Source organism: Barbus barbus (assembly GCF_936440315.1).
Source record: "Barbus barbus genome assembly, chromosome: 36".
NCBI lineage: Eukaryota > Metazoa > Chordata > Actinopteri > Cypriniformes > Cyprinidae > Barbus > Barbus barbus.
The window spans coordinates 16,288,676-16,303,107 of record NC_136714.1 but is presented as its reverse complement, the minus strand read 5'-3'; the positions used below and the strand labels follow the sequence as shown (position 1 = coordinate 16,303,107).

General features: G+C 33.7%; 2 protein-coding genes across 2 annotated transcripts; both read right to left on the bottom strand.

Annotated features, from left to right (window-relative positions):
- Window positions 1-490: 490 nt before the first annotated feature.
- On the bottom strand, window positions 491-1,447 carry LOC306855825 (odorant receptor 131-2-like; the record flags this gene model as incomplete). The annotated part of the gene is made up of 1 exon (XM_079394719.1): window positions 491-1,447. The coding sequence occupies one exon, from the start codon at window positions 1,445-1,447 to the stop codon at window positions 491-493; it is 957 nt and encodes a 318-aa protein (XP_079250845.1).
- Window positions 1,448-10,048: 8,601 nt separating this feature from the next.
- On the bottom strand, window positions 10,049-11,005 carry LOC306856370 (odorant receptor 131-2-like; the record flags this gene model as incomplete). The annotated part of the gene is made up of 1 exon (XM_079395619.1): window positions 10,049-11,005. The coding sequence occupies one exon, from the start codon at window positions 11,003-11,005 to the stop codon at window positions 10,049-10,051; it is 957 nt and encodes a 318-aa protein (XP_079251745.1).
- Window positions 11,006-14,432: the final 3,427 nt, after the last annotated feature.

Here is a 14,432-nt window from a genome sequence, read left to right as displayed (position 1 = left end):
GGTCACGCAAAAGATCCACTGGGACAGTGGTGAAAAGATGTAGAGAACACGTCAAAAATGGCAAAATCAGTCATTTAGAAAAAAAGAACCGCAAATTACAAAATCCAAAATGAGAAGCATCTCATTCTACATAAACTCTCTATTTTGTTTCTCTCATGGTTTTAATTTCTCTCCTGACAGACAAGTGAGTCTGGCCTCTACTTACAGTACATCAGAGTTCATTTAGATGTCAATTCTGCTTGAAACAGATAAAATGACTAAAGCATAAGCTGTAACAATTTTCATGTCACATGACCAGAAAATGTGCAAAAATGAGCAAACACAAAACATCGATGATCAAACAGATTGCAAAAATGTTTGCAGGTTAGTTATTTTAGTCTGATTCATTTTATTAAACACAATTTAATCTCAAATGATTATCTCCATGTTCAGGAACATATCCAATATATTTCAGTTCAGTACCTAAGTGCTAATGTTTAAACCACTGATATTAAACGTGTTGCTCTATGACAAATGGTTTGACTTTGCCTTTACCAAAAGTGAAGTAGTATTTAAATAAACAGCTGAAGGCCTGGTCTCTCAGGCCATATATAAGAGGACTTAAACATTTGGGGAAAATGATAAACATTAAAAAGCAAAAATACATCACATTCAGTGAAGTTATATAGTCAGTATAAACAAAAATAGCTTCTTGGATAACTCCAACTAAAATAGACGCAGCACAGAGTCCCAGTTGTATTAGATGCAGAAGAACAGTCTTGTTGGCTTTTTTAGCTGACATTTTATCACAGGCGGCTATTTTAGCCACAGCTGCTATAGAGGCGTAAGTAAAGATAATAACAAAACACACAGACACAAAAAATATACATGTGAAAGCTATTTCAAGTTTCTTATAGATCTGAAGTCGGAAAAGAGTGGTTCTTGAGCAGAATACATTCATCACTGTGTTTGTAGAATCAATCGCATAGAAAATAATCATCTCAGACAAGCACTGAATCAAACCCAACATCCAAACAACACCGATAGCTATGTGAGTTTTTCTGTAACTGGTGATTTCTGCATGTCTGAGAGGAAAGCAGATGGCCACATACCTCTCCAGTGACATTAAAGCCAGATTTAGAGTAGAAACCTGAAAGAGAGCTTGTGCAGCAATGAGAAGAACAAGACAGACATTTTTCATAATTAAAATCCTACTGACAGCACATATATACAACATTACACTCATAAAGAGATTGAGTGTATCGACCCAAAGCATGTGACCAAACAGAATATAGCGAGATGTTTCCTGAAAAACAGTCTTTTTCCTCAAAGTGAAGAGCATGACCCCGTTGACATAGAGGAAAATGACACATGGGGTCACAAACAAAAATGCCTTCATTGGTACATCTCGATTCAGAACCAACAGAGGCTGAGTGATGTTAGTTTTAGATTCATTCAAATTAGACATCTTCAAAAGCATAAGACATCAGATCAAGATGCTGTTACAGAACACTGAATAGAATAATACTGCAATCTTCAGCATGCGCTTCCCTTCCAGGTGCTGTTAACAGCACAGGTCACATTTTAAATACCGTTAAACTGAATCCCAGTGGGTGATTTGTGTATGTGCATCACAAAGACCTAGGTTGTGCATTTCACTAATAGCTGTCAGACAGCAGCCTTTGCCCCTCCTTGAGAAAACAAATACTCTATGCAATGTGACTGCAATTACTTCATTGTCTTTGTTATATTTATCATTTTTAGCTCATATTTCACTAATAAAAACATTCTGTCTACCATTGTGCTTTAATGATGATGGTTCTTTCAACAGCACTAGTTACCGAATCACCAATGAAAACAAAAACAACATTTAATGCCACTTAAATGAACAGGGATTAGATAAGGGATTTAATAGAAATTAATAATATGATATGAACATGAATAGTCTACATCAAGAGGAAATATTTTATACTTCAACTGCGACATCTAGAACTTGGCTTCTGCTAAAGCAAGTTTATACTTATATAGCAAACTCATAACATAAAGATAAAATAAAATAATAAAATAAATGGAAAAATTAAATTATTCTTTTAAATATGAAACTAAAACCAGCAGGTGACTTTGGTGCAGCGAATAACATCTGTGCTAATATTCGATAAAATAAAGGACATCATATTATATTGCTTACATCATGCTATACCTATTAAAAACAAGAACTCATATAGGGACATTTTTGCTCCATAACTTGAAGCACAAAAACTGTATGAGGGTAATTTTTGTACTTTCTCACTTGGTAGCTGTTGATGTTGCAATGAACACATTGCCACTTGTTGATAAAATTGATGAATGTAAATTTCACTTATGACATAACTATTAAAAGAAGACTAAATGGAGATCAACAAGAGGTAGGCCAAGATAATGTCTACTTGTAGACTACTGTTCAAAAGTTTTGCCAAATATTATTTCAATATACAATAACTGTTTTTTATTTGAATGTAATTTATTCCAGATGGTAATGCTGAATTTTCAGCATCATTACTGCAGTCTTCAGTGTCACATGATCCTTCATTCTATCATTCTACTATACTGATTTGCTGCTTAAGAAACATTTATTATTATTATCAATGATAATATATTTGTAAAAGCTGTGATACATTTGTTTTTCAGGATACTTTTACAGAAGTGTATGTTTAATTCTCATAATGTGAGGTACCAAGACTGTCAGTCAATCAATCAATCAATCAATCAATCAATCAATCAATCAATGTGATGCTCAGTGTTGTACATTAGTATCATGTCATGTCACTTTCCTTTATATAGCACTTCATACAACACAAAGCAGCTTCACAGTGATAAACCAGAAAACTAGCAGAATCAATTATATAAATTATTTGTTCTGTTCAGATAGGGCTGCATAGTGAATTATATTTGAATAATGCTAGATGCATAATACATTTGACAACGTCTTCTATGAAGGAGCTGAATCTGTAGTCAAATTGGTGAGGGTCTACTGCTCTTATAATGAAGGCCCTGATGTAACTGTACATGAAAGTCACTTGACTTGACTGTTCATTATCTTTTACACACTGTAGCTTAGTTGTAAGTTGGATGACAGCTTAATAGCAGGTTTTTTAGATGAAAACCGCTAAATAAGGTCTGATAACATTTTTGGTCAGTGATGACTGTTTTATTTTCTGTCGTAACAGCTGTCACATTTCTGCACGAATAGTTGCAAAAAACATAAATTAAAAGAAAACGATAATAAATACAATACACTTTCTTGTGGCCATACTCTACAGAGCAAAAAATTAGGGACATATGACATACAACAATGTCTGTTTATGAAGAAAAAAGTATTTTCTTAATCCTTACTTGTGTCCCAGTTTTAACCAGTAAAACATCTAAACAGAATTTAACACTAAAATAAGTTTACAGTGTTTTACAATGAAATCTGGTTTGTAAAGAATGCTGCAAAGTGTAGTGTGATCAGGGCTTAACAAAGACATTTCATAAAAATAAATCAGATGGCCAGAATAAATATGACTGATAGACTGATAGAATAAATTGCATGGATGCATTGAAAAGGAGATACAGCAGAACATTGAGTTGCATTGAGTCAAACAGTATAGATAAACTCTTTTAACACACACGGACAAGAAATTGTTCATAGAACTGTATTGGTATAAAACAAAGCAATGATGGAAAGATGAAAATAAAAAACTATACAATATTACAGACCATTCAGCAACAGCTATGGTGTAAACTCTAGTAATTGTATAAGATCAGTAAAAGGAAAAGCTGCAAAACTTGCACAAACACATCACGTGAGTTTTGTTGATGAACACATAATTGACATGCTGCATAAAATGCTTTAATTGTTGCATATTATATATATGTATATGTATGCATATATATCTTCTCCTATAGTATTACATCAATCTCTCCAGTACTTCTTTTTAGCTGCTCGGACTATTCTTCAGTACATCAGTGCTTCAGTCACAATCCAGTGTTGCCACCCGCCGAACCTTGGAAAACTCCTGACCGTTCCACCTCTATCGGTGTTGACAGAGAATTGCACCCTCAGATCCTATTTAATAATAATGAGCCTTATGAATTATTAAGAAGATTGAATACATGGGTGGTGATAGCACAGTGGATAAGACACATGCCTTTGGTGTGAGAGACCCGGGTTCGAATCCACTGTGAGACACCAATGTGTCCCTGAGCAAGACACTTAACCCCTAGTTGCTCCAGAGGCGTGCGACCTCTGACATATATAGCAATTGTAAGTCGCTTTGGATAAAAGCATCAGCTAAATGAATAAATGTAAATGTACATAGCGAATTACACTACTACTAAATATTTAAAAAATAATTCCTTTTAAGTGTCATTAAGTGTCACTTAAGTTTAATTAAGTATTGTTTAAACAGTATAATAATAATAATTAATAATTATGATGATACTGCCTAAATGATACTGATGAGATAACCTTAAGAGGCCTCATTTTTATACAAATTTTCTTTTAGTCTGTGGTTATTAAATGCTTTGACAAAAGAATCTAATGGTAAACTTTTTTGTTTGTTTGTTTACGATTCTACCCCACCATTACAAGATCCATTTAAAATACTGATTTGTTTCAACCCAACTTTGGATCAAATATGGACTAACCTAGCTAAATTTTTACATTAAATTGTTTACAAAATTTGGGTTAGTTCATATTTGACACAAAGTTGGCTTAAAACAACCAAGCATTTTAGAGTGTTACACAGCATTTTGTTAATGATCTGTAAGCCTCTTTTTGTTCATCTATGCATTTAGTTTTATTTTCTCTGTCTCTAGCAGTCAAAATGTAGGCTTACTTACTGCCATAACTGCCACAACCAGTCCTTGCACTGCCATAACTGCCACAACCAGGTCTGCAAGTGCACTTATTCTTTCAGCAATGCCATGACATTTAATCCAAAGCTTGGATCCAGATTTACAGGTGCTGCAATGTGTTTTTGTTTTAAACGTAGCACCCCTCTCAAATATGACCTGAATTACATCACAGCATGACAATAGGCCTATATTATTTCTCTAGTTTCTCTTTCTGAAAGTTTCTACAGTTTCATGATTTAGGCCTAAAAATAAACCAAAGATAGTTTTTATTTTAGTATCTATCACTATTAGATACTAGTATAGTTATTGTTAATAATTAATTTTAGTTCCTTTCAGCAACTTTTCTGTATACCCCCCCCCCCCCCCCCCACCACCACCACCTTTTATTTATTTATTTATTTATTTAAATTTGTCTTGGCATATATTTTATTTATATTTATTTAATGTTTATTTTAGTTCAAGTAATTAATACATTTTTTTATGGTTTTAATTTCAAATCCTGAAGGAAGACGTATTAAGTTCCAGGAGTTATCAAATTGATTTGCAAACAATACAGCCTTTTAGAAGAACTAAATGAAGAGTTCAGATGCAAAAGCCTCTAAGTACATCTGACCTTTTTCTTTAAAATTAACATTTCTTTCTGGCTACTATGTATAGGTTTCTATGTACAGTCGGGGTCAGAATTATTGGCACCCTTGGTAAATATGATCAAAGAAGGCTGTGAAAATTAATCTGCATTGTTAATCGTCTTGATCTTTTATTGAAAAAATTCACAAAAATCTAACCTTTCATTGAACTAAAACAATTGAAAATGGGGGAGAAGCTCATTATGAAATAAATGCTTTTCTCAAATACATGTTGGAAACAATTATTGGCACTCCTAGAAACTCTTATGAGTAAAATATCTCTGAAGTATATTCCCATTCATATTTACAATTTTGAGCACTCCAGGGTGATCATGAACATGAAATAATCCAGCCATGGCTTCCTGTTTCACAGAAATATAAATAGGAGGGGAAACAAAGCCCAAATTCCCTTAATCATCTATCACAATGAGAAAAACCAAAGAATATATTTCTGATGTGGAGTAAAAGATAATTGAGCTTCACAAATTAGTGAAGTGGCTTTAAGAAAAGAGCTAGAGCAGTGAAAATTCCCATTTCCACCATCAGGGCAATAATTAAGAATTTCCAATTAACATAAAATGTTATGAATCTGCATGGAAGAGGACGTGTGTCTATATCGTCCTAATGCACGGTGAGGAGGAGAATTTGAGTGGCCAAAGACTCTCCGAGGACCACAGCTGGAGAATTGTAGAGAAAGGTTGAGTTTTGGGGTCAGAAAACCAAACAAATAGTCAAACAGCCCCTACATAACCACATGTTATTTGGGAGAGTTTCAAGAAAAATTATCCTAGCTCATCCAAAAACAAACTCCAGAATATTCAGCTGTTTTTCAGACACGACTGGAACTTCAAATGGGACTGGCTTCTATGGCCAGATGAAACTAAAAAAATAGTTTTTAGCAGCAAACACTCAAGATGGGTTTGGTGCACACAGGGATAAAAAAGTACCCCATGTACAATATACTGCTGTATTTTTAATGTTGTGGGCCTATATTTCTGCTGGAGGTCCTGGATATCTTGTTTAGACTCATGGCATCATGGATTCTATCAAATACCAACAGATAAAAAAATCAATAAGTGACTGACTCTATTAGAAATCTTTTAATGGGCCATGTTTAGATCTTCCAACCATACAATAATCCAAACACAAACCTAAAAAAAAACACAAAAATGGGTCACTGAGCACAAAACCAAGCTTCTGCTATGGCCATTTCAACGCTATCTCACGGCAATTCGTATGTATTTTACGAGGTGGCTAATTCGTATGAATTCATACGACCTCACTCGTACGATTTAGGATGATTTGTCTAAACCCCAGTGATGAGTAGGTTTAGGGGCGGGGTTAGATGTAGGTCATTCGTACAAATTCATACGAATTGGCAACTCGTAAAATACGTACAATTAAGCAAAAATCTTATGAATTTGTACGAGTGAGGTTGTACGAATTAGCCACCTCGTAAAATATTTACGAATTGCCGTGAGATCGGGCTGGCCATTCCAGTCCTCTGACCTGAACCCTGTAGAAAATGAGTGAGGTGAACTGAACAGCAACATCATGGAGCTAAATCTGAAGGATCTGGAGTGATTCTGGATGAAGGAATGGTCTCTGATCTCTTGTCAGGAGTTCTCTAACCTCATCAGGCATTACAGGAGAAAATTTAGAGCTGTTCAACTAGCAAATGGAGGTTTCAAAAAGTATTGAATAAAAAGGTGCCGTTAATTGTGGCCAATGTGCATTAGAGAAAAACATTTATTTCATAATGATACCCCCCCCCCCCCCCCCCATCTTAAATTCTTATTGTCCAATGAAAGGTTACATTATTGTGTTTTTTTAAATAAAAGATCAAAAGGATTAACAATGCAGATTAATTTTCACAGCCTTCTTTGATCATATTTACCAAGGGTGTCAATAATTCTGACCACGACTGTAAGTACTGGTATTTCTGAATGGGTTGAGGTTGGGATTTAGCAAATTTGAAGTGAAAGTACTTGATGAACATATATATATATTTTTTTTTTATTTGACCTTTATTTAACCAGGAAAATCTCTCTGAGATTAAAAATCTCTTTCACAGGATATATATACTGTGTGTGGAGAGCATTCACTCAGTATTGTTATCTCATTTTTGACCAAGATGGTTTTTAGAGGCTTTTGCATTGGAACTCTTCAAATGCCTTTTTCTTATGACTCTGTTGATGATTCACTTGCTCTGAATTACAAATCTGTTGGATGTCCAAGAAGTGAAGTGAGTCTTGTTAGATTAACCTCTCATTAAAAATGTGTTTGTGAAGGTTTTAGGCTCTGAGGACTATTAGTATAATCTAATCTCTGTCAGTCTTTATGGAAATGCCTATTCCCAAACAATCATGTAAAAACAAACACATTTTTCAGCACAAAAAGCGAACATAAATATTTAATTAACTTTGAGGCGAAGGGGAGTTCCAGTGGGGGTGTTTGTCTTGATACTCCAGAGCTTTCAAGTCACAAAAGATGCACTTTCTTTTCTAAAAAATCACAGAAGGGAAATATAATGATGCATTTTGAAAATGGAGATGCCATTTCATTAATGTCATCATGATGTTTTTTGTAATAATAGCTCAACTTTTGTAATAAAATCACAACTTTTTGTCAGTATTATTGTCATTTTCAAAAAGGAAACTTAAAAGTCTGTTTAAAACTTACTTGCCAATTATAAAATACTCTTCAAAGCTCTGAATTGTTTGTTTGTTTGTTTTTACAAATAATATATTCTAATGAATGTTCATGTATTAAGGCATGGTCTATGGAAAATAAGCCACGAATGGTTGATACCACAAACAGTATTATACATATTTTTTAATTTCATTATGTAGAATTAAAATCCATATAAATTGTGTAAGTGCAGTTTTACATATATTTCATATAAAAATAAAACATTAAACATTAATTAAAATAACACTAAACATTAAAGATACACAAATTGTATGGAATATTTCCAGTAAAACAGTAGATTTTATCAATTATCAATATATGAATTGCCTAAATCTATTTCATTTAAAAACTAAAATTTATGGACCATGGTAAATAATCACTTCATTTACCAGAATGCATGCTAATTTACTTTAATGTCAATTGCAAAATTGAGCAAATCAATAATATGAAATGAATATGATATAATATTAATATGACGTCTGTGGATACATATTCTTATATAAATATATTCTTGTCTAGATTTGGAATTGGATTGGAAAAGTCCTTTCAACTAAATAAAGTGTCTTGACAAGTGCTTTGTCAGAAATGTTGATAAAAATCTGATAAAATACCATAATATTGGAACTTTTATAAAGTTACATGTACTGGCAATTTGTGATTTAAGGAGAGTGTCAGTAACAGCTAGCTATTAACCTGTAGCATTTGGCTGCATTCCCACTGAAGCTAAAACCTGCAGGGGAATCTTAGGTTGCTGCAGAAAGTGGCATTAGGAAGGCAAGAGGTTTTCATCCTGCTCTTAATGCAATAGTATAGTGCTGATGACAATGTAAAAAGGCACTGCTGATCAAATGAGATGTTAAACAGCCTTGAACCCAAGGGTCTTAATAGTCCACAAAACTGGTTATTCTATCTTTTACGCACCATGTTGCTTCAAACCTGGATGACTTTCTTTCTTCTGTTGAACATAAACAAAGATATCTTGAAGAATGTTGCTTAACCAGTTTTGGTTACAATGCAAACTGAAACTCTTTGGTTACCAACATTCTTCAAAATATTTTCTTTGTGTTCTCCAAACGAAAGCAAGTCATACTCGTTTAGAACGACATAAGGGTGAGTAAAAGATGCCAGAATATTCAGTTTTGGTTGGACTATCCCCAGTCTCACTGCCACAAAGCAAATGTAATTTTACAGAGAATACACAGGTGTTCATATTTGACCTCTAATAAAAGCCTAACAATGCATTTATTACAAAGTGGTTAGCCACTGCTTTTGAGTCTGGGCCTTGTCATACCAAATCTGTTTTCCCTCTGTCAGTTATATTAAATATTCATAATAACATTGCTGTTTTTGTTCATGTGATGTTTGAAAAACAAGTTTCCTCAATGGTCACGCAAAAGATCCACTGGGACAGTGGTGAAAAGATGTAGAGAACACGTCAAAAATGGCAAAATCAGTCATTTAGAAAAAAAGAACCGCAAATTACAAAATCCAAAATGAGAAGCATCTCATTCTACATAAACTCTCTATTTTGTTTCTCTCATGGTTTTAATTTCTCTCCTGACAGACAAGTGAGTCTGGCCTCTACTTACAGTACATCAGAGTTCATTTAGATGTCAATTCTGCTTGAAACAGATAAAATGACTAAAGCATAAGCTGTAACAATTTTCATGTCACATGACCAGAAAATGTGCAAAAATGAGCAAACACAAAACATCGATGATCAAACAGATTGCAAAAATGTTTGCAGGTTAGTTATTTTAGTCTGATTCATTTTATTAAACACAATTTAATCTCAAATGATTATCTCCATGTTCAGGAACATATCCAATATATTTCAGTTCAGTACCTAAGTGCTAATGTTTAAACCACTGATATTAAACGTGTTGCTCTATGACAAATGGTTTGACTTTGCCTTTACCAAAAGTGAAGTAGTATTTAAATAAACAGCTGAAGGCCTGGTCTCTCAGGCCATATATAAGAGGACTTAAACATTTGGGGAAAATGATAAACATTAAAAAGCAAAAATACATCACATTCAGTGAAGTTATATAGTCAGTATAAACAAAAATAGCTTCTTGGATAACTCCAACTAAAATAGACGCAGCACAGAGTCCCAGTTGTATTAGATGCAGAAGAACAGTCTTGTTGGCTTTTTTAGCTGACATTTTATCACAGGCGGCTATTTTAGCCACAGCTGCTATAGAGGCGTAAGTAAAGATAATAACAAAACACACAGACACAAAAAATATACATGTGAAAGCTATTTCAAGTTTCTTATAGATCTGAAGTCGGAAAAGAGTGGTTCTTGAGCAGAATACATTCATCACTGTGTTTGTAGAATCAATCGCATAGAAAATAATCATCTCAGACAAGCACTGAATCAAACCCAACATCCAAACAACACCGATAGCTATGTGAGTTTTTCTGTAACTGGTGATTTCTGCATGTCTGAGAGGAAAGCAGATGGCCACATACCTCTCCAGTGACATTAAAGCCAGATTTAGAGTAGAAACCTGAAAGAGAGCTTGTGCAGCAATGAGAAGAACAAGACAGACATTTTTCATAATTAAAATCCTACTGACAGCACATATATACAACATTACACTCATAAAGAGATTGAGTGTATCGACCCAAAGCATGTGACCAAACAGAATATAGCGAGATGTTTCCTGAAAAACAGTCTTTTTCCTCAAAGTGAAGAGCATGACCCCGTTGACATAGAGGAAAATGACACATGGGGTCACAAACAAAAATGCCTTCATTGGTACATCTCGATTCAGAACCAACAGAGGCTGAGTGATGTTAGTTTTAGATTCATTCAAATTAGACATCTTCAAAAGCATAAGACATCAGATCAAGATGCTGTTACAGAACACTGAATAGAATAATACTGCAATCTTCAGCATGCGCTTCCCTTCCAGGTGCTGTTAACAGCACAGGTCACATTTTAAATACCGTTAAACTGAATCCCAGTGGGTGATTTGTGTATGTGCATCACAAAGACCTAGGTTGTGCATTTCACTAATAGCTGTCAGACAGCAGCCTTTGCCCCTCCTTGAGAAAACAAATACTCTATGCAATGTGACTGCAATTACTTCATTGTCTTTGTTATATTTATCATTTTTAGCTCATATTTCACTAATAAAAACATTCTGTCTACCATTGTGCTTTAATGATGATGGTTCTTTCAACAGCACTAGTTACCGAATCACCAATGAAAACAAAAACAACATTTAATGCCACTTAAATGAACAGGGATTAGATAAGGGATTTAATAGAAATTAATAATATGATATGAACATGAATAGTCTACATCAAGAGGAAATATTTTATACTTCAACTGCGACATCTAGAACTTGGCTTCTGCTAAAGCAAGTTTATACTTATATAGCAAACTCATAACATAAAGATAAAATAAAATAATAAAATAAATGGAAAAATTAAATTATTCTTTTAAATATGAAACTAAAACCAGCAGGTGACTTTGGTGCAGCGAATAACATCTGTGCTAATATTCGATAAAATAAAGGACATCATATTATATTGCTTACATCATGCTATACCTATTAAAAACAAGAACTCATATAGGGACATTTTTGCTCCATAACTTGAAGCACAAAAACTGTATGAGGGTAATTTTTGTACTTTCTCACTTGGTAGCTGTTGATGTTGCAATGAACACATTGCCACTTGTTGATAAAATTGATGAATGTAAATTTCACTTATGACATAACTATTAAAAGAAGACTAAATGGAGATCAACAAGAGGTAGGCCAAGATAATGTCTACTTGTAGACTACTGTTCAAAAGTTTTGCCAAATATTATTTCAATATACAATAACTGTTTTTTATTTGAATGTAATTTATTCCAGATGGTAATGCTGAATTTTCAGCATCATTACTGCAGTCTTCAGTGTCACATGATCCTTCATTCTATCATTCTACTATACTGATTTGCTGCTTAAGAAACATTTATTATTATTATCAATGATAATATATTTGTAAAAGCTGTGATACATTTGTTTTTCAGGATACTTTTACAGAAGTGTATGTTTAATTCTCATAATGTGAGGTACCAAGACTGTCAGTCAATCAATCAATCAATCAATCAATCAATCAATCAATCAATGTGATGCTCAGTGTTGTACATTAGTATCATGTCATGTCACTTTCCTTTATATAGCACTTCATACAACACAAAGCAGCTTCACAGTGATAAACCAGAAAACTAGCAGAATCAATTATATAAATTATTTGTTCTGTTCAGATAGGGCTGCATAGTGAATTATATTTGAATAATGCTAGATGCATAATACATTTGACAACGTCTTCTATGAAGGAGCTGAATCTGTAGTCAAATTGGTGAGGGTCTACTGCTCTTATAATGAAGGCCCTGATGTAACTGTACATGAAAGTCACTTGACTTGACTGTTCATTATCTTTTACACACTGTAGCTTAGTTGTAAGTTGGATGACAGCTTAATAGCAGGTTTTTTAGATGAAAACCGCTAAATAAGGTCTGATAACATTTTTGGTCAGTGATGACTGTTTTATTTTCTGTCGTAACAGCTGTCACATTTCTGCACGAATAGTTGCAAAAAACATAAATTAAAAGAAAACGATAATAAATACAATACACTTTCTTGTGGCCATACTCTACAGAGCAAAAAATTAGGGACATATGACATACAACAATGTCTGTTTATGAAGAAAAAAGTATTTTCTTAATCCTTACTTGTGTCCCAGTTTTAACCAGTAAAACATCTAAACAGAATTTAACACTAAAATAAGTTTACAGTGTTTTACAATGAAATCTGGTTTGTAAAGAATGCTGCAAAGTGTAGTGTGATCAGGGCTTAACAAAGACATTTCATAAAAATAAATCAGATGGCCAGAATAAATATGACTGATAGACTGATAGAATAAATTGCATGGATGCATTGAAAAGGAGATACAGCAGAACATTGAGTTGCATTGAGTCAAACAGTATAGATAAACTCTTTTAACACACACGGACAAGAAATTGTTCATAGAACTGTATTGGTATAAAACAAAGCAATGATGGAAAGATGAAAATAAAAAACTATACAATATTACAGACCATTCAGCAACAGCTATGGTGTAAACTCTAGTAATTGTATAAGATCAGTAAAAGGAAAAGCTGCAAAACTTGCACAAACACATCACGTGAGTTTTGTTGATGAACACATAATTGACATGCTGCATAAAATGCTTTAATTGTTGCATATTATATATATGTATATGTATGCATATATATCTTCTCCTATAGTATTACATCAATCTCTCCAGTACTTCTTTTTAGCTGCTCGGACTATTCTTCAGTACATCAGTGCTTCAGTCACAATCCAGTGTTGCCACCCGCCGAACCTTGGAAAACTCCTGACCGTTCCACCTCTATCGGTGTTGACAGAGAATTGCACCCTCAGATCCTATTTAATAATAATGAGCCTTATGAATTATTAAGAAGATTGAATACATGGGTGGTGATAGCACAGTGGATAAGACACATGCCTTTGGTGTGAGAGACCCGGGTTCGAATCCACTGTGAGACACCAATGTGTCCCTGAGCAAGACACTTAACCCCTAGTTGCTCCAGAGGCGTGCGACCTCTGACATATATAGCAATTGTAAGTCGCTTTGGATAAAAGCATCAGCTAAATGAATAAATGTAAATGTACATAGCGAATTACACTACTACTAAATATTTAAAAAATAATTCCTTTTAAGTGTCATTAAGTGTCACTTAAGTTTAATTAAGTATTGTTTAAACAGTATAATAATAATAATTAATAATTATGATGATACTGCCTAAATGATACTGATGAGATAACCTTAAGAGGCCTCATTTTTATACAAATTTTCTTTTAGTCTGTGGTTATTAAATGCTTTGACAAAAGAATCTAATGGTAAACTTTTTTGTTTGTTTGTTTACGATTCTACCCCACCATTACAAGATCCATTTAAAATACTGATTTGTTTCAACCCAACTTTGGATCAAATATGGACTAACCTAGCTAAATTTTTACATTAAATTGTTTACAAAATTTGGGTTAGTTCATATTTGACACAAAGTTGGCTTAAAACAACCAAGCATTTTAGAGTGTTACACAGCATTTTGTTAATGATCTGTAAGCCTCTTTTTGTTCATATATGCATTTAGTTTTATTTTCTCTGTCTCTAGCAGTCAAAATGTAGGCTTACTTACTGCCATAACTGCCACAACCAGTCCTTGCACTG